This window comes from Amblyraja radiata, chromosome 2, assembly GCF_010909765.2.
Source record: "Amblyraja radiata isolate CabotCenter1 chromosome 2, sAmbRad1.1.pri, whole genome shotgun sequence".
In the NCBI taxonomy this organism is placed as follows: Eukaryota; Metazoa; Chordata; class Chondrichthyes; order Rajiformes; family Rajidae; genus Amblyraja; species Amblyraja radiata.
The window spans coordinates 43,810,324-43,835,616 of record NC_045957.1 but is presented as its reverse complement, the minus strand read 5'-3'; the positions used below and the strand labels follow the sequence as shown (position 1 = coordinate 43,835,616).

At 39.8% G+C, this 25,293-nt stretch overlaps 1 protein-coding gene across 1 annotated transcript in view; it reads left to right on the top strand.

Annotated features, from left to right (window-relative positions):
• The window catches only part of scin (scinderin), a 103,364-nt gene extending 79,683 nt beyond the window's left edge, over positions 1–23,681 (top strand). Inside the window, exons 10-16 of the mRNA XM_033045651.1 lie at positions 2,534–2,624; positions 6,826–6,996; positions 12,018–12,192; positions 12,327–12,448; positions 17,220–17,297; positions 18,483–18,543; positions 23,321–23,681. Of these exons, the coding sequence (XP_032901542.1) occupies positions 2,534–2,624; positions 6,826–6,996; positions 12,018–12,192; positions 12,327–12,448; positions 17,220–17,297; positions 18,483–18,543; positions 23,321–23,493 (871 nt within the window). The 3' untranslated portion in view covers positions 23,494–23,681. The remainder of the gene's footprint in view (positions 1–2,533; positions 2,625–6,825; positions 6,997–12,017; positions 12,193–12,326; positions 12,449–17,219; positions 17,298–18,482; positions 18,544–23,320) is intronic.
• The last annotated feature ends 1,612 nt before the right edge of the window (positions 23,682–25,293 follow it).

Below are 25,293 nucleotides of genomic sequence, written 5' to 3'. Positions count from 1 at the left end.
CCAGAGTGCGGAAACAGGCCCTTCGGCACAACTTTCCCACACCGGCCAACATGTCTCAGCTACATTCATCCCACCTGCCCGCGTTTGGTCCATATCCTTCCAAACCTGTCCTATCCATGCACCTGTCTAACTGTTTATTAAACATTGGGATAGTATCTGCCTCAACTACCTACTCTGGCAGCTTGTTCCATATACCTTTCCCCTCTTCTTACTTAAACATATGTCGTCTTGTCCTCAATTCACCTACTGTGCAAGGTAAAGCCAGCAAAGTCCCATCAAGGATAGTCCGAGGGTCACCAAAGAGGTAGCACTGCTCTCTGGTTGTGGTAGGATGATTCAGTTGTCTGATAACTGCTGGGACTATCAACTACTCCTGAAGCAGATATTTCCCTGGGAGAAATGGCAGTGTGTACCTGTACATTGTCAAAGGTATATGAAGTATTGCTTCAGAAACAACTTTCTCTGAGACTGGATGAATGAGGAAACTGGGGAGTTGTGAACCACGTCCCAGTTACAGCTTTAAAGCCAATTATGTGGGCCAGACTTCACAGATATGGTTTACATCATTGCGCTGCAATGTAGACATTTGGCCTGAGCAGTGGTTAAAATTTTATCAGCTCCATATTACCTGTACAGCTGCTATTCCACTCATCAACGCCTGGTGGACAATGTGGCACAATCTTTACTCTGTTACAGATCAAAATAAATCTTTACTGCCATGTGTATATGAAGAACTCAGAGAAGAATTTTTAAAGCACCTTTCCACACCACAGGAAGATGGGTACAGGAGTAAGCCGTTTAGTTCCTCAAGCCCGTCCCTACATTAGTTGTATCCTGGCTGATCTGTGCCTTAATCGATATACAAGGCCACTCAATATCCCTTAATATATGTTTAACAAATAAATAATGTTATAAGGAACTTTTAAAAGAGCCTTTTTTTCATGTTTAATGCAATATCGCTGCAGCTTTGAAACAAATATGTATTTCGTGTTACAGGCACAGAGCCGATCGTGATTGAATTTTGCTGCTTGTGCTTTCTTTCACCAATTGTACATGCATTGCGTGTTTCCAAGCCCGCTACTTAAATTTTCCATCACAGCCCACAAATGAGGCACAGTATGATATCCAGGCTTTATTACTCAAATTAAATCCAAAGTATTGAGAGATTTTTCAAGATGTTGGCCGCTCAGTATGGATTCTACATTTTAGAAGTGGTTAATTATTTCAACCTAATTATTATTGTTCTTCACCATGCATTCTCACAGATTCTTAATTAGAGGTTCCTGCTATTTTTATGCTTCACTCTATTTTCGTCTCTGCACGGCATTATTCTGCACACGTGGTGATCCATTGTATGTGTTTAATAACAGGTGCATAGCAATATTCATAAGTTTCTTTGAAAGGTCGATAATATCCAAATTACGAAGATGGAATTGAACAGAATAATAGAGTCATTCTATCTGGGAATATTTTTAATCAAAATTGAAGCTGGTCTGTTTTGCTGTGAAAGATACTGTAAGCCTGAAATGAGATCCCATAGTTGCCACTTGAACATAGCGAGTGTCTTTGTCTAACAGCCAAACTGGAAATTATAACAAAAACGTGCAATCATTTACTCAATATTTCAAAACTTCCACTTATAGCTTCCATTAGAGACCTAACTAATTAATGATATTTATTTTGCCTCCCACAACAAGGCAACATTCTATTTTAATTTGAAGCTGTTCTTCAATAATATAGGGAATTTAAAACGATTGCCTTGATCAAAAAATCTTTACTCTTCTACAGCAGAGGACTTATGTTGTAACATTCTTACCCCTTCCTCTCTGTACCAAAATGTTTTGCTGGTGGTGTGGACACCAGACGCTGCTGTTGCCCAATGTCCTGGTCTTAGGGGTCAGTTCATTCATGTATACACACACACTTTCACAGACACGTACACACTGATGATATTGTCAAATGCGTGTTAGCTATTCAGCTATTGGGCAGCACAATGGCGCATCTGGTAGAGCTGCTGCCACACAATGCCAAACACCTGAATTCGATTATGATCTTGGGTGCTGTCTGTGCGGTTTTAGCATTCTTCCTGTGACCGTGTAGGTTTCCTCCGAGTGCTCCAGTTTCCTTCCACATCCCAAAGATGTACGGGTTTGTAGGATAATTGGCTTCTTTAAAATTATCCCCAATGTGAAGGGAGTGGATGCAAAAGTGGGAAAACGTAGAACTAGCGTGCACGGCTGATCAATGATTGTTGGGGAGTAAATGGGTCGAAGGTCCTGCTTCCATGCTGTATCTCTAAACTCTAAATGCAAAATCACGATATCTCCCACAGTTCCTATTGAATTCAATGGGAATTAAAATTGGGAAAGATCTGCAATGAATTAACATTGCCTGTTTCAAATTATAATTCTAATCCACAATATTTTAGCAGTGGATTAACTGTGGCCTGTAGATGGATTCACTGTCCCCTCGAAATTGTTTTAAATTTGCATTCCATGTTCTCATTTATAATCAGATCCATGATTTATTTCAGGCAAGGATCCAGTACTACAAAAGATGAGCTCACTATGTCAGCATTCCTTACAGTCAATCTCGACCAATCACTTGGTGGGAGAGCAGTTCAGGTAAGCCTTTAAGCAAATGCTTGAATTGTAATCCTACATGTACTTGCCATTACTACAAATTGTGTTAATGTATACCAATAAGCACTGGCGGCTTTGCATTATTTTAAAGATTAGGAGTGTAATTTATAAATGAATCTCTTCATAAAAGAAATCCCAGGGCTGGAAATACAACTAAATGGTTTCATGGAATGGGCAAAGGAATTTCATTGGAAGTTTCATCACACATTCTGTGCACCTGTAGCTTGCTTCCATCACTTATAGTGTAGTTTTGTATCCACATGGTACTCATGCATACAGAGGCTGCTGGGCATAGATAGTAACACCACTGGCTGCACAATGCTGATGTGACATGATTTATCCAATGTTTTTTAACCACAATTCACGGTCAGCAGTTGTTCAAGACCAGCTGTTCCTCCATTATTTAAAGGAGCTATCACTAATTGTGTGGGTACCAACTGCAAGCCCAGATCAGGCCAAACCCTCACTCAATGTCCTCCATGATCCCTTGAAGCTCTCTTCAATCAATTACCAATCTACGCGATTCTATCACCTCACTATAACTATCCTTAAAATTCTTGCTAACCTCTCTGAATTTCTACTTGGCTATCTTCATTAGTTTGGCTATTCAATAATCACCTACTACCACTCCTAAACATCTCTGATTCTCCAGTGTTCTCTCAGGCCCACTTCAGGTTTCTCCTAACCATACGACATAGACAGGGTGAATGCACAGTCTGTATTCAGCCCTTGGGGAATAAAGGCCACGGGTTTAACTTGAAAGGGGAAAGATTCAACAGCAATTTGAGGTGCAACATTCACACAGAGGGTGGTACATGTATGGATTTAGCTGCCATAGTTGAGTGCAAGAAGGGTACTGACACAAAGCATCCTCAGTCCATGCTCTGCAGAGATACCACCTGACCCGTTAAGTTAATCCAGCACTTTGTGTCTTCTCAAACATCCATAGGAGGTGGTTAAGGCAGGTACAATAACATTTAAAATATATTTTGACAGTTATATAAAGGTTTAGTGGGTCATGGGTTAAACTCAGGCAAATGGAACAAGCTTAGATAGGGCATCTTGGTTGGCATGGACAAGTTGGGGCCCAGCTGTATGTCTCTATCACCCTATGGGAATCATCCGCAATAAATCTTCTGCTCCAGTGACCACCTTCCCATCACTCTAAATGTACCCGTCCGATCTCCTTCCACCACCACCATGAGACTTGAAAGAGGCTAGATCATATGATCTAGCAGTACGAATGTTTGCATGGAAAACAGGACTTATCGCTACAATCACATAATGCATTAGATCTTTGCAGCCATGAACCAAAAACACATAATTCTCAATGCTATATATGCCCAGGTATGGAATTACAAAATGATCAAATTCCAGCGCCCAGTCTTTATATTTAATGAGGCTGTGGAACTTTAAAATGCTGGCAGAGCAGAGCCAACTGTCTGAAGGATTTTAAAATATGATCCAATATAAAGCTGACCAGCCTCAAACTCTATCACAACATAAAATCAAACACAGCAATTACCAGGAAATAAACTATGATCATATGATGCTTACTTGTATTTATTACTTTAATAAAAGATTAGATTCAGGCCATTACCAAGGTTTTTATACTTGGGAGATGTTATTGTGAACGTATAAAAATCAATGTTGCTTGTAAATGGAAGAAGAAAGGTTACTGTGGCAATTTGTGCTCATTGCTGTTGTCAATGCATTAAATGCTAAATTCCAGTAATTTGCTGCTCAAAGGCTATGAATCCCATATCCCATGTTTGGATACTTAACAACTATTTAAGAGGCATTTATGACATATGTGCGCATGATTAAAAACATTTTTTTACAGTTTCACAGCCACTTTAAACATAAATATTAGGTGCCTGAAATTGTTCATTTTGTGTGTGTTTAATATGTAAGGGGAAAAAAAGTAAAATGGTGTACAAAGGTGAACAATTGAGGTTACATATGATTAAATTTGACTATATAATGCGGTTTAGATTCTGAAAATGAGTCCTCTCATTCAGAACAGCAATCAGAAATGTAGCTACAATGTGCCTGCCATGACTTTCTGTCCAATAATTCTGTAGCAATATAGACAGATCTGTAAAATTGCTCGCACACCGTATGAAATGTGATCAGTGAATCTGATGAACCATAAGGGCTGATTTAAAAAAAAGGTACTTCAGTTGGGTACAACTCCACTTCCCGCTTTATTTCCTCTTGAATCCTGCCATTTGTCCATGGTTACTGCTTTATCTGACTAAAACCTGCAACACACTGCTAGTGTTGGTATGGAGCATTACAGCAAAAGAAAATTAATTTACAAATCCTCATCTTTGGATAACTAAGTCATCACCATTATTATTTAGAATATCATAGCATTAAAGTAAATTGCAGGCTGAATATTCTTTGCAAAATTTTTCTTATTGTGCTATCAGCTGGCATGTTTCTCATTCATCTTACTGACCCTGACAAGTGCACCATTCATTTGTCTCCATCGGGAGGCTGTTGGTCTTCTCTTGATTGTATTTCACTCATCTTCCAACATCCTTCCCTTTCTCCCAAGAATAGATGACCTTTCATTTCACTCCTCACCTGCTCCTCTCCACATGTGTACATCGTGCTGGATGCATTAACGGTGCAGCAGGCTATCCTTGCTGTAGTCCAACAAATTGCAGGGCTGATCTGCTTTGTGATGTCAAATAAACTTCTGGGACAAAGCAAATCCTTGTCTTTTATCCAAATTAACTGACATTGTTTGGGTTGGCACGGAACAGTTTAGTTTGGATTGTTTATTCATTGCTAATACAGATGCTATTCATCATTCTGTTTTAATTATGCCAGTAATGACTTCCGCAGTGAATCTAGTGTAAATTCTCTTTATCCTTTGTAACAGCTACTTTAGTGCCGATGTTCATCCTGCATTTTAATGAAAAGATAATTATAAATGTACCCGTCACATTTATTTTAATCAGGGACACTGGTCTTTTAATAACTATAATCTTTTCATCCAATTGATCAAAATTCATTTATATTATTTCCCAAGGAAAAATTTATTCAGGATATATGATGCAATCTTACAATTTAATTACAGGTGTATGAATATCAGAATTATCTCTTCTACCTAATATATTCGAACAAGCTCCTCAGCTCTACACATAGTGGTACATTTCTCACATGCCTCAATATAGTTCATTTTCATTGTAGACCAATTGGCCAGCTATTTCAGTTGCAGTTTCTTTATCTGTAACTTCATTGGTATAGTTTCCAGAGAATTATGAGAACACCAACTCTTAAGGTACTACCAGGTTTGTTTGAAGACATTAAGTTCTTCATCGACTTTGCAACACGGCTGATTCACTACCATTGTGCAAACATATCAAATATCAGAGAGTGCGGCTGTTTCTCTTGACAATTCCATCATTCACGGTGTTATTAGTTGATAAAATATAATTCAAACCAAAGAACCCATTTCGAAATAACAAACCCAGTTGAGGCCTAATCCAAACTGTAATCAATCGAGTTGGCTTTTTAAATAAGTTGGACCTGGCTTTGACTAATGCAGCGTCTGTGGATATGTGAAGAACATATGTCAAGTTACCCTCAAATAATGAGTAATTTGTCCAAAAAGTTGAATGTAAATAAATGATTTAATACATTAGTTGACATATTAGGTTTTGAGTGCATTATAGCTTACAATATAGAACAGTACAGGACACGAACAGGCTCTTCAGCCCACAATGTCCGTGTCAAACATGATTCAAGTTAAATAAATCTCTGCTTGTATGTGATCCATTTCCCTCCATTCCCTGTAAATCCACATGTCTATCCAAATGCTCTTAAATGCCATTATTGTATCTGCCTCTACCATCAGCCCAAGCAGTCCATTCAAGGCACCCACCAGTCTCTTTGCAAAAAGCTTGCCCTGCACATCTCCTTTAAACTTTGCCCCTCTTACCTTGAACCTATGTCCTCTAGTCATTTCATTCTGGGGTAAAAGGTTATGACTGTCTAGCTTATCAATGCCTCTCATAATTTTATAAACTTCTCTCAGGTTAATCACAATTTCGATTATAAGGACTATAATTGCCATTGAACTTAAATAACCTGAATGCAAATCACCAAAATATTTTGAAATATGGCATTCATCAATCTGAATTAGAGTATTATTTGTTTTCTTCTAAAGGTTCGCGTGACCCAAGGGAAGGAGCCTACTCATTTGCTTAGTTTGTTTAAGGATAAACCCCTCATAATTTATCAAAATGGGACATCACGGAAGGAAGGCCAGACACCTGCTCCGGCGCAACGCCTTTTCCAAGTCAGAAAGAATCTTGCTACCATAACAAGAATTGTGGAGGTAAGGCTCATACAAAGACACTTAGATATTAATGGGGAAGCTAGAATTTGTGACTCAGAAGCTAACCTCCCAAACTCAGTAGCGTGAAAAATACAGGAGGCTTGCTTGTAGAAACAACAGATCTGTAAGATAAAACAGAATGCCTTGGCTTTTGCAGTACAATGTTGTCTGAACTGGCAACATTTCCCCACGTAGCTGTCAGGAACCTTCATGTTTCTATTCTGGAATTTGGTAATTTCCTGTCAGTAATTGGGCAATGGGGAACGAACTAAGTTCTCTGGCACTAACCTCACGGAGTTCAGTACAGCAGCAGAAGGTTATGGGAATTTCCTATTATTGACTGTCGGGAATCCACATGAAGAGTGGAGGTCGTGCCTGGAGTGCATCTCTACTCAACTTCAATGGGGAGAACAAATGCATGGCATGGAGTATTAATTCAATAATTAATTATTATGTTTTTTTTTAATTTTTGAATGTATTGTTCATGTTTTAATTCAGAAAGTAATGGACTATGACACTTTGGCCTTGTTATTGTTTTAAATTAATTTTGAGTGTGCCAACCATTTCTGACTAAGTTGGGAGAGTTTTAGTTATAGCTTGGCCAGCTGTCAAACGAGTGGTTCTAGTTTTGTTCCCATCTGTTAGGTTGTGAACAGCAGCTCAGTGTGAGGGATAGCTTTCTCCCTCGTGTCTCTGCAGGGAGGATTGCCTGGGGTAAGCACACATTTCCAAAGGTAGTCATCATTGTAGGTACTGAACTTTCAGAAACCATTTAATAAAATGCCTTACAAGATTCTAGCTTATAAAATTCAGACACAGAGGCTGGTTAAAAATGTATGAGCATTTTAAAGAAATCTGCTGAATGGATTTAATGAAAAATAAACATTGCTCTGATCAGTCAAGATTTGGAAGTTTTCTGTAGGTATCAGTGCTGGGAACTCAATAATTTTTGAAAGACTTGCAGGATCTGCATTTAAGTAAGTAAGAAAGTAAGTAAGTAAGTTTATTGGCCAAGTATTCACATACAAGGAATTTGCCTTGGTGCTCCACCCACAAGTAACAACATGACATACAGTGACAGTTACGAATGAGTCAGAAAACACTAAACATTAATAATAATAAAACATTAATGATAAAACACCATTGATCAAGCATGTGAACAAACAAAATACCAGATCAAATGGAGGCTACAGATTTTTGGCTGTTGAGTAGAGCAACTACTCGTGGATAAAAACAGTTTTTATGTCTGGCTGTGGCAGCTTTGACAGTCCGGAGTCGCCTTCCAGAGGGAAGTGATTCAAAGAGTTTGTGGCCAGGATGAGAGGGGTCTGAGATGATCTTACCCGCTCGCTTCCTGGCCCTTGCAGTGTACAGTTCATCAATGAAGGGAAGGTTGCAGCCAATAACCTTCTCTGCTGATCGGACGATTCGCTGCAGCCTCCAGGTGTCGTGCTTGGTGGCTGAGCCAAACCAGATCATGATGGAGAAGGTGAGAACAGACTCTACGATGGCTGTGTAGAATTTGGACCATCATTGCCTGTGGCAGATTGTGCTTCCTCAGCTGCCATAGGAAGTACATCCTCTGTTGTGCCTTTTTGACTTAGACACAAAGAAGATGATAGATGTTGTTGATGATGCAAAGCAAGGGAGGTTGTTAACAAAGAAACAATAATAAGGTAGTGCTATAAGGTATAGAAGCAGGAGTACACCATTAAGTCTCTCGTGCCTGCTCTGCTTTGCATCTGCTGGACTGGAGGGCGGCAGCTTTGACCACCCCGGGCCGCGGAGCTTGAACCGGCCCGTTCGCGGAGCTCGGTGAGCCGCGGGACTGACTTACCATCGCCCGGTGGGGTATCGCCTCAGCGCAGAGGGAGAAGAGGAGGGAAGAGACAGTAACCCTAAGATTTTTGCCTCCATCACAGTGAGGAGGTGCCTGGTGAACTCGCATGTGGTGGATGTTAATTTGTGTTTATTGTGTGTTTTGTTGCTTATTATTATATGTATGGCTGCAGGCAACGACATTTCGTTCAGACCGAAAGGTCTGAATGACAAATAAAGGATCTAAGTCTAAGTCTATATGTACATGGCTGATCTTTCACCTCAGTGCTATTTTCTTGCATCAACCTCATATCCCTTGATTGGAGCAGAATTAGGCCATTCAGCCCATCAATATTCTGTCATTTACTCAATCATGGCTGATCTATCTCTCCCTCCTAACCCCATTCTTCTACCTTCTCCCCGTAACCCCTGACACCCATACTAATCAAGAATCTATCTATCTCCACCTTAAAAGTGTCCATTGACTTGGCCTCCACAGCCTTCTGTGGCAAATTATTCCACAGATTCACCACTGTCTGACTAAAGAAATTCCTCCTCATCTCCTTCCTAAAGGAAGGTCCTTTAATTCTGAGAATCTCTAGTCCTAGGCTCTCCCACTAGTGGAAACATCCACTCAACATGCACTTTATCCAAGCCTTTAACTATTCTGTACATTTGAGGTCTCCACTCATTCTTCTAAACTTCAGCGAGTACAGGCCCAGTGCTGTTAAATGCTCATCATATGTTAACCCACTCATTCCTGGGATCATTCTTGTAAACCTCCTCTGGACCCTCTCCAGAGGCAGAACTCCTTCCTCAGATAAGGTGCTCAAAATTGCTCAAAATACTCCGAATGCAGCCTTAGCAGCACCTTATAGAGGCTCAGCATTATATCCATGTATATGCTAAAAAATCTCAGGAAGACAATGATAGGGTAGAGAAAATGGGCCAGGAAGTGGAAGATGCAAACAAATTTGCACATTGATGCAGCAACACATTTTATGAGAAAATAAACCAAGAATGAAGCTGTGCTATCAAAGAATGCAGCAAGTAATGTGAATAGCTAGACAAAAGTGAACACACTCAGCCTTCATTAGCTACTGATTTGCTATCAATGGATCCACATATTTGCAAAGTTGGCACAGACCAGACCAAACTTCCAGTCTTGTTTCTTCGAACAAATATTTCTACACACATACAGTGAAGAACCAGTTACTGTTTGTGTAAATATGGGAAACGTGTCCTGACCACCCATGCCAAGTGGTTCCCCGCTGTGTTCTCCTCTACAGAGACTAATCTTTGTTTATGCAGCTGCATCTTGTGATTATAAAATCTATAGCTAGTTGTAATCATGTATAGTCTTTCCGCTGACCTGATAGCACGCAACAAAAAAGCCATTCACGGTACCTCGGCACACATAACAATAAACTAGACTAAGATCGGCATGGTGGCGCAGAGGTAGAGTTGCTGCCTTACAGTGCCAGAGACCCGGGTTCAATCCTGACTATGGGTGCTTGTCTGTATGGAGTTTGTACATTCTCCCCGTGACCTGTGTGGGTTTTCTCTGGAATCTTCAGTTTCCACCCACACTCCAAAGACGTACAGATTTGGTTTGGTAAAATTGTAAATTGTCCCTAGTGTGTGTAGGATAGTATTAGTGTGCGGGGATGGATTCAGTGGGCCGAAGGAACTGTTTCCATGCTGTATCTCTAAACTAAACTAAAATAAATGAAACTAAACATAGGTGACTATGCCAACTGATATGTTCCATCCCAGCTAGTTCCCTTTACCCACATGTGGTCCATATCCTTTTAAACCTTTTCCAATTGTTTCACTTTAGATATTTAAATACTTTAATATGTTGTGCATTAATGTTATGTTTATTTATACTTATTAGGATAGATATTAGATACAAAGTAAAATGCTTTGATGGTGTCCACATTTTTTGTATCTGTGGGATATCTGTACCCCTATTGATCAAAGATACCAAGAACTAAAGGTTCATACTCTTTATAAATACAGGTGGATAAAGTTATAAATTATTTTAAACAATTGAAAAAGAAAAAAATGTAAGGGACATTTGGAGGACTACAATTCTAATACATAATACAGTTTTGGGCATTCTGTTGTTAATAGGAGCCATGGAGATTGCACTGTATAATTTCCTCAAAACAATGCCAAGTATGCGAAACTTGATAGTTACAGGAAGAAGTTTGATGGAAGGACTATTACACTGGATTAGAGATTATTAAAATGAGATTTTATGGAGGATTTTAAAATTGCAAAGCGTTTTGATAGAATCTATAAGGATGTGCTATTTTGTCTGGTTGGAAAATCAGTGATGACGTTTATTCCATGCAAAATTATAACCCGGAGTGAGGATCAGGTTAGGAGTGATTGTGGAGGATTATTGAGGGGTCAGGTGAGGAGTGATTATGGAATGTTATTAGATCATGGGGCACTGTAGTACAAGGAATGGCCGAAGCAGTGATCCATGTGTCAGAATTGCAACAACATTTGATGAAGAGGAAGATATGAGGCAGTAAAGCATCTGCACAAATATTATAGGTAGACAAAAATGCTGGCAAAACTCAGCGGATGAGGCAGCATCTATGGAGCAAAGGAAATAGGCGACGTTTCGGGTCGAGACCCTTCTTCTTCAAAAACAAACCTCTTGCTCAAATATTATCTTCTGTTATAAACTCATAGATGTACACTCTCCTCCCATTTCAAGTCACTAATTTATCTTTTATTCTCCCATTTTCCCCTACCCTCTGTCCCATTCTACCAATATCCTTACATTTGACATTGCATTTCACATATCTTCTCTGCTTATCTGGCATCTTTAGTCTCCTTTGCACCTCTAACTTTTGTCACTTACTCCACCCAACCTGTCAATAAAAATACCCCTTTCCCTATATCCACCTATCACTTGCCAGGCTTTGTCCTGCCCCAACTTTTTTTTCCTGCTTCCCCCTGCCCCCCCCCCCTTGCTCCTCACTATTTTCAGCCTGAAGAAAGATCCCGACCCGAAATTTTGCCTGTCCATTCGCTCCGCACATGCTGTCTGATCCTCCAACAATTTGTGTTTTGCTCAAGATTACAACATCTGCAGTACCCTGTGTCTCCATAGTATTTGTTGGAGAGTTACCTTGTGAACGATAACTGTCTAGAATTTAACTTTATATTGGTTCTATCCTCAGGTTGACTTTGATGCTCAATCGTTGAATTCCAACGATGTTTTTGTATTGAAATTGCCAAACGCTGCCTATTTCTGGGTTGGCAAAGGAGCCAGTAGTGATGAAGAGCGAGGGGCTCAATATCTTACCACAGTCCTGCAATGCAAGGCAACGAGGATTACTGAAGGCAAAGAACCAGGTAAGACATCCACCAAATATCAGCAGTTATTTAGAGAAAAGGGAATTGGAGTTGAACATATTTGGGGAAAAAAAGCAATTTTGTTGAAATGAAAATTACTTATTGTGTTTTTGAAACTTATTCCTATTCTGTAGATGCATTTTGGAATTCACTCGGTGGAAAGAAGCAGTATCAAACTTCAGCTCTGTTACAAAGTCACGAAGATTATTGTCAGCCTCGCTTATTTGCCTGCTCAAATAAGACTGGGTGCTTCATTGTAAGTTTCCATTGTGATAAATTGTGTTAAGCACTGCATAAATCAAGCTGGGTGCCATTATATTTTTTTCTATTTTCACGGCATCGCATGTACGCTATGGAGTTATTTTAGTTTGGTGTGTGAAATAGAAAAGTGTTTTGTTTCCACACCTTATTATTTGCACACTTTGAAAATCCATAACCATATTGCACTGATTAGCCCCTTATTCAGAAACATGGTGGAACATTTGGAGGCCTCCAGTGAGGCTCGAAACAGTGCAAAATTGTTTAAAGGAAAATACGTTCAACATCTGCAATATACAGTACATTCAGAAAGTATTCAGACCCCTTAACGTTTTTCACATATTGTTACGTTACAGCCTTATTTTAAAATGGATTAAATTCTTTTTTGTTATCATCAATCTACACACAATACTCCAGAATGAAGAAGCGAAAACAGGTGTTTAGAAATTTTTGCAAAGTAATTTAAAAAACCCTGAAATATCACATTTAAGTGAGTATTCAGACCTTTTGCTATGACACTGAAAATTGAGCTTAGGTTCATCCTGTTTCCATTGATTATCCTTGAGATGTTTTTACAATTTGATTGGAGTCCACCAGTGGTAAATTAAATTGATTGGACATGATTTGGAAAGGCACACACCTGTGTATATAATGTCCCACAGTACATGTCAGAGCAAAAACAAAGTTATTAAGACAAGGGAATGATCTGTAGACATCTGACACAGGATTGTGTTGAGACACAGATCTGGGGAAGGGTAAAAACAATTTATGCAGCATTGCTGGTCCCGAAGAGCAGTGGCCTCTGTCATTCTTAAATGGAAGAACTTTGGAACCACTAGGACTCTTCATAGAGCTGGCCATCTGGCCAAACTGAGCAATTGGGAGAGAAGTGCCTTGGTCAGGGAGGTGACCAAGAACCTGATAGTCACTGACAGAGCTCCAGAGTTCCTCTGTGGAGATGGGAGAATCCTCCAGAAGGACAACTATCTGCAGCACTCCACCAATCAGGCCTTTATGGTAGAGTGGCCAGATGGAAGCCACTCCTCAGTAAAAGGCTCATGACAGCCTGCTTGGAGTTTGCCAAAAGGCACCTAAATAAGATTCTCTGTTCTGATGAAGACAAGATTGAACTCTTTGGCCTGAATGCCAAGCGTCTCGTCTGGAGGAAACCAGGCACTGCTCATCACCTGGCCAATACCATACCTACCTGTGGGGATGTTTTTCAGTGGCAGGGACTGGGAGACTAGTCAGGATTGAGGGAAAGATAAATGGAGCAAAGTACAGAGAGATCCTTGATGAAAACCTGCTCCAGAGCATTCTGGACCTCAGACTGGGGCGGAGGTTCACCTTCCAACAGGACAATGACCCTAAGCACACAGCCAAGACAACACAGTAGTGGCTTTGTTACAAGTCTGTGAATATTCTTGAGTGGCCCGGACATGAACCCAATCGAACATCTCTGGAATGACCTGAAAATAGCTGTGCATCTGACAGAGCTTGAGAGGATCTGCAGGGTAGAATGGGAGAAATTACCCAAATACAGGTGTGCCAAGCTTGTAGTGTCATACCCAAGAAGCCGAGGCTTTAATCACTGCCAAATGTGCCTCAAAATACTGAGTAAAGAGTCTGAATACTTGTGTAAATGTGATATTTCTTTTTAATTACTCTGCAAACATTTCTAAACACCTATTTACATTTTTTTAAATTATGGGGTATTGTGTGTAGATTGATGATTTAAAAAAAAAGAATTTAATCAATTTTAGAATAAGGCTGTATCATAACAAAATGTGGAAAAATTGAAGGGGTCTGAATACTTTCTGAAAGTGCAATTCCCTATCTCATGTTGCCAACAACAGACTTTTTCCAAAAATGAAGACTAGGATTATTGCCAAGGACAATTTCAGTTTCAGTTTAATTTGTTGACACGTGTACCGAGTTACAGCGAAAAGCTTTTGTTGCATGCTAACCAGTCAGTGGAAATACGATACAATACATGATTACAATCGATCTATTTACAGTGTATAGATACATGATAAGGGAACAACATGTAGAGCAAAGTAAAGCCAGCAAAGACCAAGGATAGTCTCAGGGTTATCAAAGAGGTAGATAGTAGTTCAGCACTGCTCTCTAGTTTTGGTAGGATGATTCAGTTTCCTGATAACAGCTGGGAAGAAACTGTCCCCAAATCTAGAGGTGTGCGTTTTCACACTTCTCGACCTTTTGTCTGATGGGAGTGGGCCAGGGTGCAACTCGTCCTTGATGATGCTGCTGGCCTTGCCGAGGCAGCATGAGGTATAAATGGAATCAATAGAAGGGAGGTTGGTTTGTGTGATGGTCTGGGCTGTGTCAACAATTCGCTGCAATTTCTTGCGGTCTTGGATGGAGCTGTTCCAAGCCAAGCTGTGATGCATCCTGATAAAATGCTTTCTATGGTGCATCTGCAGAATTTCCTTCATTAGATATTTTAGAATTTCCTTCATTAGAATTTCCCTTCATTAGATAGGTAAAGGTGTGTCTTTTCATCAGTAATTCTTTGTAGGTCACTCAAAAACAGACAGTCCATATTATTACAGTTATAATTACACCATGTAAATAGTTAACACCTGCTCATATCTAATCATATTCCTCTCAAACGATATTTTACATTGGAAACCATATCTCCATTTCCGCTGAATGAGAAACGTAAAGAAATAAAATTTATGCATTACACATGGTAAATATAATTTGTAGATACAAAACAATCCGAACATTTCAATGTATATTTAATTTGAAATTGCAAGATATTAGTGATTAAATCCTGCACAATTTATTATGAAATCTATTTAATTATCCTGAATTGTATGAGATATCCTACTGAATTAAGAATATTTGGATTTTTTTTTTTGCCTTAACGATCTCTTATTTTGTGATGTGTGGACATGTACTGGTATATTGTTTAATATTAGCCATACCTCTTCCAACCAGATTATCTTCAACAATATTTTAAGTAGTCATTGTATATCACTCACAGGTGATTTAGGCATTTCTGTTATTCAAAAAAAGGTAACTGAACAGCATTTACAGTAGCAATGATAGACGCAAAATGCTGGTGAAACTCAGTGGGTCAGGCAGCATCTGTGGATAAAATGGATAGGAGTTTTCTCCAGAGGCACTGCCTGACCCACTGAATCACACCAGCATTGTGTGTTTATTTTTGGTATAAACCAGCATCTGCAGTTGCAGTTTATTACATTTTATGGCATTTAGTAATGCTAATTTTGCTTTTTTTCTGCCTTGCTTAAATGCTGTGAAAATAACTGTAACATATGTCATGAGTTGAGATTGGCTATTTCATTGTAGTTTAAGATTCATTTGAATGGTATTCTGTCTCCGTGTGTAACCTGGGCTATGGGATAAATTTTGCCATTGAACCAGAAGAACTCTCCAATGATTGAAGTGTCAAATAAACTTTCCTCTCTCTTTATGCCATTGCAAAGCATATGTTGAACAAGAGTAGCATATTGGTCCAATACTTGGCATAATTTTTGTGTAATCACATTGAAATGATGCCAATAACAAGGGAGAACTCTGCAGAATGTTTCCTCGACTCCAACAAAAAAAAGTCCTTTCTTGAATCTATTGTCATGCTGCTTTGTGTTCTTTGTTATTTATGAACATTATGCTCTCTATCATAGTGCCTTTAGAAAAACTGCCAATATTCTCTAGGCCCCTCTTAATTAGCTGTGAAGTAACTGCACTTTCTGCGATGAATTTGAAATGCACTGTCCATATTTAATCTGTGCTGAGTCAGCTACCCTAACTTGAATGCTGCTATTGGGTTCCACATCCCTCCGCTGGATCAAAACCAAAATAAATGATCTCATTATTGTTAATGAAGATGGAAAACCCATTCACTGTCACGCTGCTCATTGACAAATGTGTACTTAAGATTGATGCTAAAGAAATGTAGATGTATGTGGAATTAGAACAATGTGCGGCAAAGAAACCATCCCTTCAACCCACACTGTACAAAATATAATTGCAAATTAAACTAATCTCCTCGTCTTGCACATAATCCAGATCTCTCCATTCCCTACTTATGTACCTTTCTAAAAGCCTCTTAATGCCACTTTCGTACATGCCTCTACCACCGCATCTGGTGGCATGTTCCGGACACCCAATACTCTGTGTGTGTAAAAAAGAAAATGCTCTTCACATCTCCTTTAAACTTCACCACCTCACACCTTAAGCTATTCCCCATGCCTAATATTTCTACCCCAGGGACATAGGTTCAGACTGACGACCCTATGTATGACTCATTGTTAATATATCCATCTATCAGATCTCCTCAACCTCTGAATTGTATGGTACCAAGAATTAACGCATTGGATATGCATCAAAATATTCATTTACTTGAATTGGATTCATTCAATATGAAAATATATATTTAGGAATTTTCACAACTGCACTGCATATAGTACAGTTCAACTCTCTAAAAATGTGTTTGCTTCTGTTTGATTAACTTCTGGGAATCATTTGCTTGTGAACCAAAATCATATCAACCTGAAATGCTGAGACTATAAACAACTACAAGATAACAGAGAGACACCTGTCCTCTGCACAGGACTTAATATATTTAAACTCAGCTGGTTATACTGGTTATACTGGTGGTTCTGACATTTGGTGCTGTGGAATTAATATATTCATAAAGTAATGTCAGCACAGCCAGATTGATTTTATGCCTCTTATCGATAAGCAATATGAAAACAGTAATATATTCTTTGCTCTAGATTGAGGAAGTTCCAGGGGAGTACACACAGGATGATTTAGCTGAAGATGATGTCATGTTGTTCGATGTTGGGGATCAGGTCTGATCATAAAGTCTTTAACTTTATTGATGTAATGTTGATCCATTTCACCTTGCCCCATTGCTATCACAACTTAAAGCCTAGTATATTTGTTTAAATATATTTGTCTGACCCACTGAGTTACTCCAACACAATGTGTTTTTGCTTTAAAAACGAGCAGGGCAGTGTGCTATTTTTGGACACATTGCTCTAATTCATTGTGTTAGATGACCTTTCTTAGCTTCTTACCCTTGGGCTTATTCAGTCTGTACAGAACTAAAAATCCCATACTAAATCAAGTGAGCTCAATTTTAATAATATTAAAAAATGAGGCAAAATAAAACAAATGTTATCTTCAGTTGAAATGTTGACAGTAATTCCAAATATTAGTCTTTGAGCTAGCATTCATTTTTCAGTGGTGAACATTCAATTTAGTATTCAAAATATTTCAAGATAATTTTCTGTGCAATAGGAGATGGAAAATAAATTTTCTGTGAAATATCGCAAAGCATTAGCACACTTAACCCTAAATATAACATTCCTTGGATGCAAGTCATAAGTAGTTAGATATTGCAACAGAGATGTCTATCTTTTTTCTATCGTGAGCCCCAAATGTCTAAGGCTGACTTGCTTCAACAGACGTTCTATATATTCTGAGGAGGATGAACACAGATGAGATGATTGGATTCTGCAATAGAGTTACCCAAGAGCTTTTATTTGTGTGCTACGATCTAAGAAAGTAACAGTGGAAGATACCTGGGCATGAAACCTTTTAACTTGGGTGGCCTTGCACACAAGCTTTGCAAAATGGAATTTAGCTTAGTGATTAATTAGTCCACGAAGATTAGAGATCAAGCTCTGCTGCAGCCCTATCTGACTTCAGAGCTATTGAAATTACAAGCATTGATTTTCTCATTCTGCCTATGCAAGCCTCACGCTGAACTTCATTAGCGAAGTATTGTCAGAGTTTCTGAGAGGCCTTCACATCTATTTGGGAAGTCAGGAATCATAGAGCTCATCACTTTGATAGGGTATCCCTTTGCACACACACCCATAGACCAGACATCGTGTCATGAACGTGAGGTTGGACCGTAGACATCATGTTGAGCCATCAACATACAACACCGATGTTAAAATAATATTGAAAGTATGAATGAAGGTGGCAAATGTTTAGAATCTTTAAAGTAATTATGCATTAATATTTAGGTATTTGTTTGGATTGGGAAAGATGCCAATGAAGTGGAGAAAAAGGAGTCGGTAAAATCGGGTAAGTCTGCATTAACCCTTGACACAGGGAACAATCATTTTCTAAGGGTTAAAGAAGAATTAATTTATTTGTTTTTTTCGAAATTGAGAGATTTTTAAACATTCTAGTTAAAAGAGTTCATCTGGACAGGTGAATGCAAACATCCTTTTGTTATTCTCACCTGTCATCCACATTAAATATCACACCTTTGCCTCCATGTTGTTTCAAATTTCCCTGCCAATAGACAATAGGTGCAGGAGTAGGCCATTTGGCCCTTTGAGCCAGCACCACCATTCAATGTGATCATGGCTGATCATCCACAATCAGTACCCCGTTCCTGCCTTCTCCCCATATCCCCTGACTCTGCTATTTTAAGAGCCCAATCTAGCTCTCTCTTGAAAGCATCCAGAGAACCTGTCTCCACAACTCTTAATGTCACTGAACGCTATTTTATAATCATCATTATTCTTCCACCAAAATCCCAAGCGAAGAGTCTTCAGCCTAGAAACTTAAGAGACTCGGGGGCCCATTTCCTAGCCTAGTAGGCTCCAAAGAAAAAGGTCCCGACATCCAATTTCTCCCTATAACTCAAATCCACAAACCCATGTAATATTCCGGTGAATCTCTTCTGCACCCTTTTCAACTTAGTGACATCCTTCCTTTAGCTGGAAGATCAGAACTGCATACAGTACTCCAAGTGTGGTCTCATCAATGGCTCCTACAGCTGCATCATGATGTCCCAAATTGTGTACTTAATACCCTCTGCAATAAAGGCCAGTGTGCCCAATGCCTTCTTCATCACCCTGTCCACCTGACTCGCCACTTTCGGAATGCCTAAAAGCAATTTTCCAACTTGAACCTGAATGAAAACTAACATGTGAAATGGTTGTTCTTAAGATAGATGTCCTCATTGAAATATGTTGCCATCAAGTTATAGGATAGAATTGGGCCATTCGGCTGATCGAGTCCACTCCGCCATTCAATCATGGCTGATCTCTGCCTCCTAATCCATTTTCCTGCCTTCTCCACATAACCCTTGACACCTGTTCTAATTAAGAATTTGTCCATCTCTGCCATAAAAATATCCACTGACTTGGCCTCCACATCCCTCTGTTGCAACGAGTTCCACAGATTAACTACCCTCTGACTAAAGAAGTTCCTCCTCACCTCCTTTTAAAAAGAGCATACTTTAATTCCGAGACAATGACCAAAGCAACCTTGGTATAAGACATGGCTCAATTGCTGGTGATTGTGCCAGTGAATCCTATGAACCAGTTCCTCTTAGTCAACATTCCCAACCTTCCTATGTGTCTGAACAGAAAGGGATCTGAAGTGACCTGTGGGTATACAACCAAATGCAGAGAGTTTTTCAGGCCTCTGTCCATTGTTCTGGCACACACATGTTCTACAACAATCTGCTGAGCCATTTGTGTTTGAGCTACCGGAGTAAATCAGACCATGATGACTGGGCAAAAGGCTATCCACTTAACTCACAAGAGGCTATTCACTTAACAACATAACTCATGTCTCAACAATTTAGCCGCTGCATCATGATGTTCCTATTTTTGTACTTAATACCCTCCCCAATAAGGGAGATTGATTAGTTCAATGCTTCTTAAAATTGATTCACATTCGCATTATACTCCAACTCATTGGGCATTCATCTATGACAAAACATGCTGACAGGCTGTAAAACACAAGGTGGCATCAGTTAAGTTTGATTTCAATCTACCATTTAGATATGGTTTTCTAAAACAAGTCATCCCAGAGCAGGAAAGACCTGCCGCCTCACAGCATCAGAGACTCAGATTCAATCCTGATCTTGAGTGCTGTCTACGTGGAATTCGCATATTCTCCCTGTGTCCGTGTGGGTTTCCTTTAAGTGCTCCAGTTTCCTCTTACGCCCATGTGGGAAACATGTAGATTTGCAGGTTGATTGGCCTCTGTAAATTGTCCCTTGAGTGTAGGGAGTGAATGCAAAGGTGAGATATCATAGAACTAGTGAATGGGTGATCGATGATCGACGGGAATTTTGTTGGCCGAAGATTTAAGAGAGTTTTATTATCATACCAGACCAAGTGGGACCCATTGGGTCCCGTCCTCTTAACGCGCGGCTGCAGGGGCGGGGAGGGGGGGGGGGGGGCGGTCTCACACACAGACTAACCACCCCCACACACACACTAACCATCCCCCCACCCACACACACACTAACCACCCTACTTGATATTATATTAATATTATTAATTAGCTCCTTTTAATCCATCCCCGCCCTGTCCACTAACGCATAGCCCCCAACTTGCAGGTGCGGCTAGACAGGGAGAGGGAAGGGGGTAGAGAAAGAGAGAGAGAGAGAGAGAGAGAGAGGCAGAGAGAGAGAGAGAGAGAGAGAGAGGGGCAGAGAGAGAGAGCGAGGGGCAGAGAGTGCAAGGGACAGAGAAAGAGGGGGGTAGAGAGAGGGCAAAGAGTGAGAGAGAGGGGCAGAGAGAGAGAGGGAGAGAGAGGGGCAGAGAGAGAGAGGGAGGCAGAGAGAGGGAGAGAGAGGGGCAGAGAAAAATGTTCCACAGGCAGTTAGCAGCGTATGACAACACAATGGGATCTAATTTACCTATTCAATAGTGTTCCACCCAGTGCAATGAGAGATTTGTTACATTGTTGTAAGGGGAGGGAGTGGGGGAGGGGAAGAGGAGTAATGTTATTTAAACATTGTGTTTATTGGGGGAGTGGGATAGGGAAGAGGTGAGGATTGGGGGAGCGGGATAGGGAAGAGGTGAGGAGTGGGGGAGCAGGGAGACAGAGGGAGAGGTGGATGGTAGGGAGGGGAGATGGGTTATGGAGGGAGGGAGTTACAGAGGGTAGGGTAAAGCGGAGGGATAGGTGAGGGAGGGAGTGGAGGAGGGGAGGACGACGGGGGAAGGAGAGCGGAGATAAGAGGGTGAACAGGTGGGGGAGGGAGTGTTTGGGGAATGACGGGGAATGGAGGAGGATAGGGGTAGGAAGAGGGATGGGAGGTTGCCATGACTCGCGTCACAACGGGGATCTCTGGCGTCACAACGGGAACCTATCAGCCACGGCTGTGCAGTTGGGGGCTATGGGTGAATGGTGGAATATTGCGTTTGGGGACCAGCCCTCCCGTGTGACGGGGACTCAATGTCAAACTTGGTCTAGTTTCAAATAAATTTGTTTGGATGGTTTCACCAAGTACCTACTAAAAATAGAATCACAAAGTAGCATTTAATTATGAGGCTCAATTTACTTGTATACTCATTTTCTGTTATTTTGTTGTTTGTAGGAACTAAATATTTCAAAATTGTGCTGTAAAATAAATGGCTGATACTACATTATGAATCACATTACATGATCACATTTACAATATCACCAGATCTCTACTTTTTTGTTTTTGTCTATGTGAACAAGACTATTTTTATTATCACTAAAATGCCATCTTGACAGGCACAGTGTTTTAAAATGTTAATGACAATTCCATAAAAATAAGAGTTTCACAATACCCTGCAAGGTGTGGTATTATTTCATTTCTTGAATCTGTTTGAGAAAACTATAATGTAGTGCAGAATGACAAGGGGATACCGAAGAGAATATTAGCAGGCATTCGACTTACTGGCAAAATATCTATGTCTCAATAGGAGACAGCAGCAAATTAAATAAGATTAGATAACATCAGTTTAAATCTTAACACACGAAAGCAAGATAGACATTTGAGCCTCAATAAACAGGTTGCATTTAATGCAGTATTGATCACTGCCATATCAGCTGCCTCAGCATGGTTTCTTTCAAGATATTATTACTCAATATTAAAACTCTAATGAAATTAATTGTTATATATACACTGTATGAGGCTTAAAGATATAAGGAAATGTAGCCTTCAAAATAAGCCAAAGTACAAATTGTCCCAGTTAAAGCAGATTGAGCAATCAGAATTCAGTGTTCTAATGGGTTAATATCTTGTTATACAAAGGCATGACCTACATTTTGTTATGAATCAGAAAGCACAAATTAAAACTGGAACATGCTATATTCTATTTCCTATAATCTCAGCCACGTCTCTGGAAAGTGCAATTCCATTTATAGATCAAGATATTTTGTGTAAATTAAATGAATTTGCAGCACAGAAAAATTGTGTCACCAGACTGAATAGCAAGAGCCCCCTTGCTGTCCAGTGTATGCACATTGGAGGTGTTCCACTGATTACATACATTACAACTTTCCTCAGCAATTAGGAATCTACTTATGGAATCATAGAATGGGCTCTGATATAAAGAACATGGCCCATTCAATCAATTTCCACTCAAGCTAATTCAAATAACTAATTAATTACACCAATCAATCCAGTACATGTCCACAACTAACTTGCTGAGCTGGTCCATTGTATAAGTTTGTACTTTTTATAATTCTTCAAATATTCCTTAGAGTTCTTTCATCCAAAATATTTATTTGCAGCTTGAACATTCCTAGAATTGTTCCTAAGACCCTCCATACTACTGGGTCCACAAGTGTACACAGTATTCCAGATTTAACTATCATCTCTGCAGAAAACCTCTGGGGATTTGTGATGTTTATGCCATTTACCATGGCTCTCTATAACTCCTTCATTGAAATTAAGATGGATTTTTTTTTACATGAGGGCTGTAGGAAATCAACCTTTGTGCTAAAAATGAATAGGCTCAGCCATTCCCCACATTTATATGTTCTGGCCATTGGTGCAAATTTTCCAAATTCAATTTTAAAAAAAGCAGAGTTACCACAGAGTTATAATATTTAATCTGTTTCTTCCCCTCATCAGCAAAACATTACATTGAATCGGATCCCTCTGGAAGAGATTGCAGGACTTCGATTGTCGTAGTGAAACAGGGATTCGAGCCCCCAACATTCACAGGATGGTTCCTTGCCTGGGACACAAGCAAGTGGTCAGGAGACCATGTGAAGAAAGCTATGGCTTCACTGAAAGTGGCATAGAATTCAACCAATCCCAGCTAAATGCACGTAACTTCGCATAAATATCATTTGCAGACATAAAATCAAATGCCGCCTTTCAAATGCTTTTGGTATATTGCTCCTAATTTACAAATTTCTGTTATTTTTCTCATGTGAATTATTTGCCTTCTGTGATGATCTTTACATAATAAAGCTAATGGCACCATTACGAAATGTGTAAAGTTTAAGATATTTTTAATGCACATTTAAGGAGTCAATGTTAAGCCAAACAAGCGTCACAGAAAGGTATAGGTGACGTTTCGGGTCGAGCCCCTTCTTCAGACTGAAGAAGGGTTTCGACCCAAACTGTTACCTGTTCCTTTTTTCTAGAGATGGTGTCTGACCCCGCCAATATACATATCCTCTTTTCATAGGATAACCAGCGGGTTCCATGAATCATTCCAGTGAGCATTTTGGTACGTTCCTGCTAATACTGCTATATCTACTGTATTCGATGTTCCTGATGTGGCCTCTTACAATGGCAAGACCAAATGTATACTCGGTAACTGTTTTGGTGAACCCAGGTCCGCCAAGGCCTGATGGATCTTATGGTTAGTAACCGCTTTAACTTCCCTTCCTATTCCATACTGACCTTTCTGTCCTGGGCCTCCTCCATTGCCAGAGTGAGGCCACATGAAAATTGGAAGAACAGCACCTCATATTCCACTTTGGTACCTTATGACCTAATGGTAATGATAAATTGTAATGAAAAGGAACTTCAGATGCTGTTTTTTTCCAAAAATAGGCAAAAAATACTGGAGTAACTTTGGGGGACAGGCAGCATCACTAGAGAAAATGGATAGGTGTTGTTTCAGGTTGGGACCCTTTCACAGATTAATGGTATGATCGTTAAATTCCCCAGTTTTAGATAACTACCTCCCGTTTTATTTTGCTCTGTTTGCCCTTCCCCCTCTTCCCTGTGTCCCACCTGGACTTGCACACCTTTCTCCCCTTCCCCCTCCCCTTCCACCAATATTAAAACCCAACCCCCTGCCCTCAACTGTATCTGCCTATCACTTGACAGGCATTGTCCTGCCCCTACTCTTCCAGCTATCACCTCCCCCTCCCCCCCTCTCTTCTCCCCCTCCCACTGCCAGAATCTGTTTGAAGAATGGTCCTGATCTGAAATATCACCTATCCATTCCCTCCACAGTTGCTGCCTGACCTGTTGAGTTTCTCTAGCACTCTGTACCTTTGGTTTGTAAACCAGCATCTGCAGTTCCTGGTATCTACATCATTTCTTATTTGGAATGATCAGATTTGTATACAGTATTCCAAACACTGTCCCTTAAATGTCCTATACAATGGTTGTAAGACATCTTTACTTCTGTTGTCAAATCATGGTTGTAATATATGCCAGCATGCCCATTGGCTTTCTAATAATTGCTGTAAAAATATTCCATGCACAGTCTTTCTGCAGCTCTAACATTTTTTTCCGTAAATTGTTTCCTGATCAGCAAAGTGCTCATACTAGCGGATATGTTATGTTGATTTGTTCTGCATAACTTGAATAGCTGATGTCAATAACTTGTTTCAAAGATGAAACTTATCTAAACTACATAACTTAGGATGTGTAAGAGGAACTGAGACGTCTGTCTGAAATGGGAAGAATCTCATGCTCAAACTATATTTTGAATTGTAATCAAGTTACAGACTTTATCCTTGGTATTGTTTCAAATCTTACAGGGCACAAACCTATGATATCAGCATGGTCTTCTGAGAAAAAAATATCACAATGGTTAAAATTTTCATTGCAAATTCTTTGAAATGCTAGGGTTATAC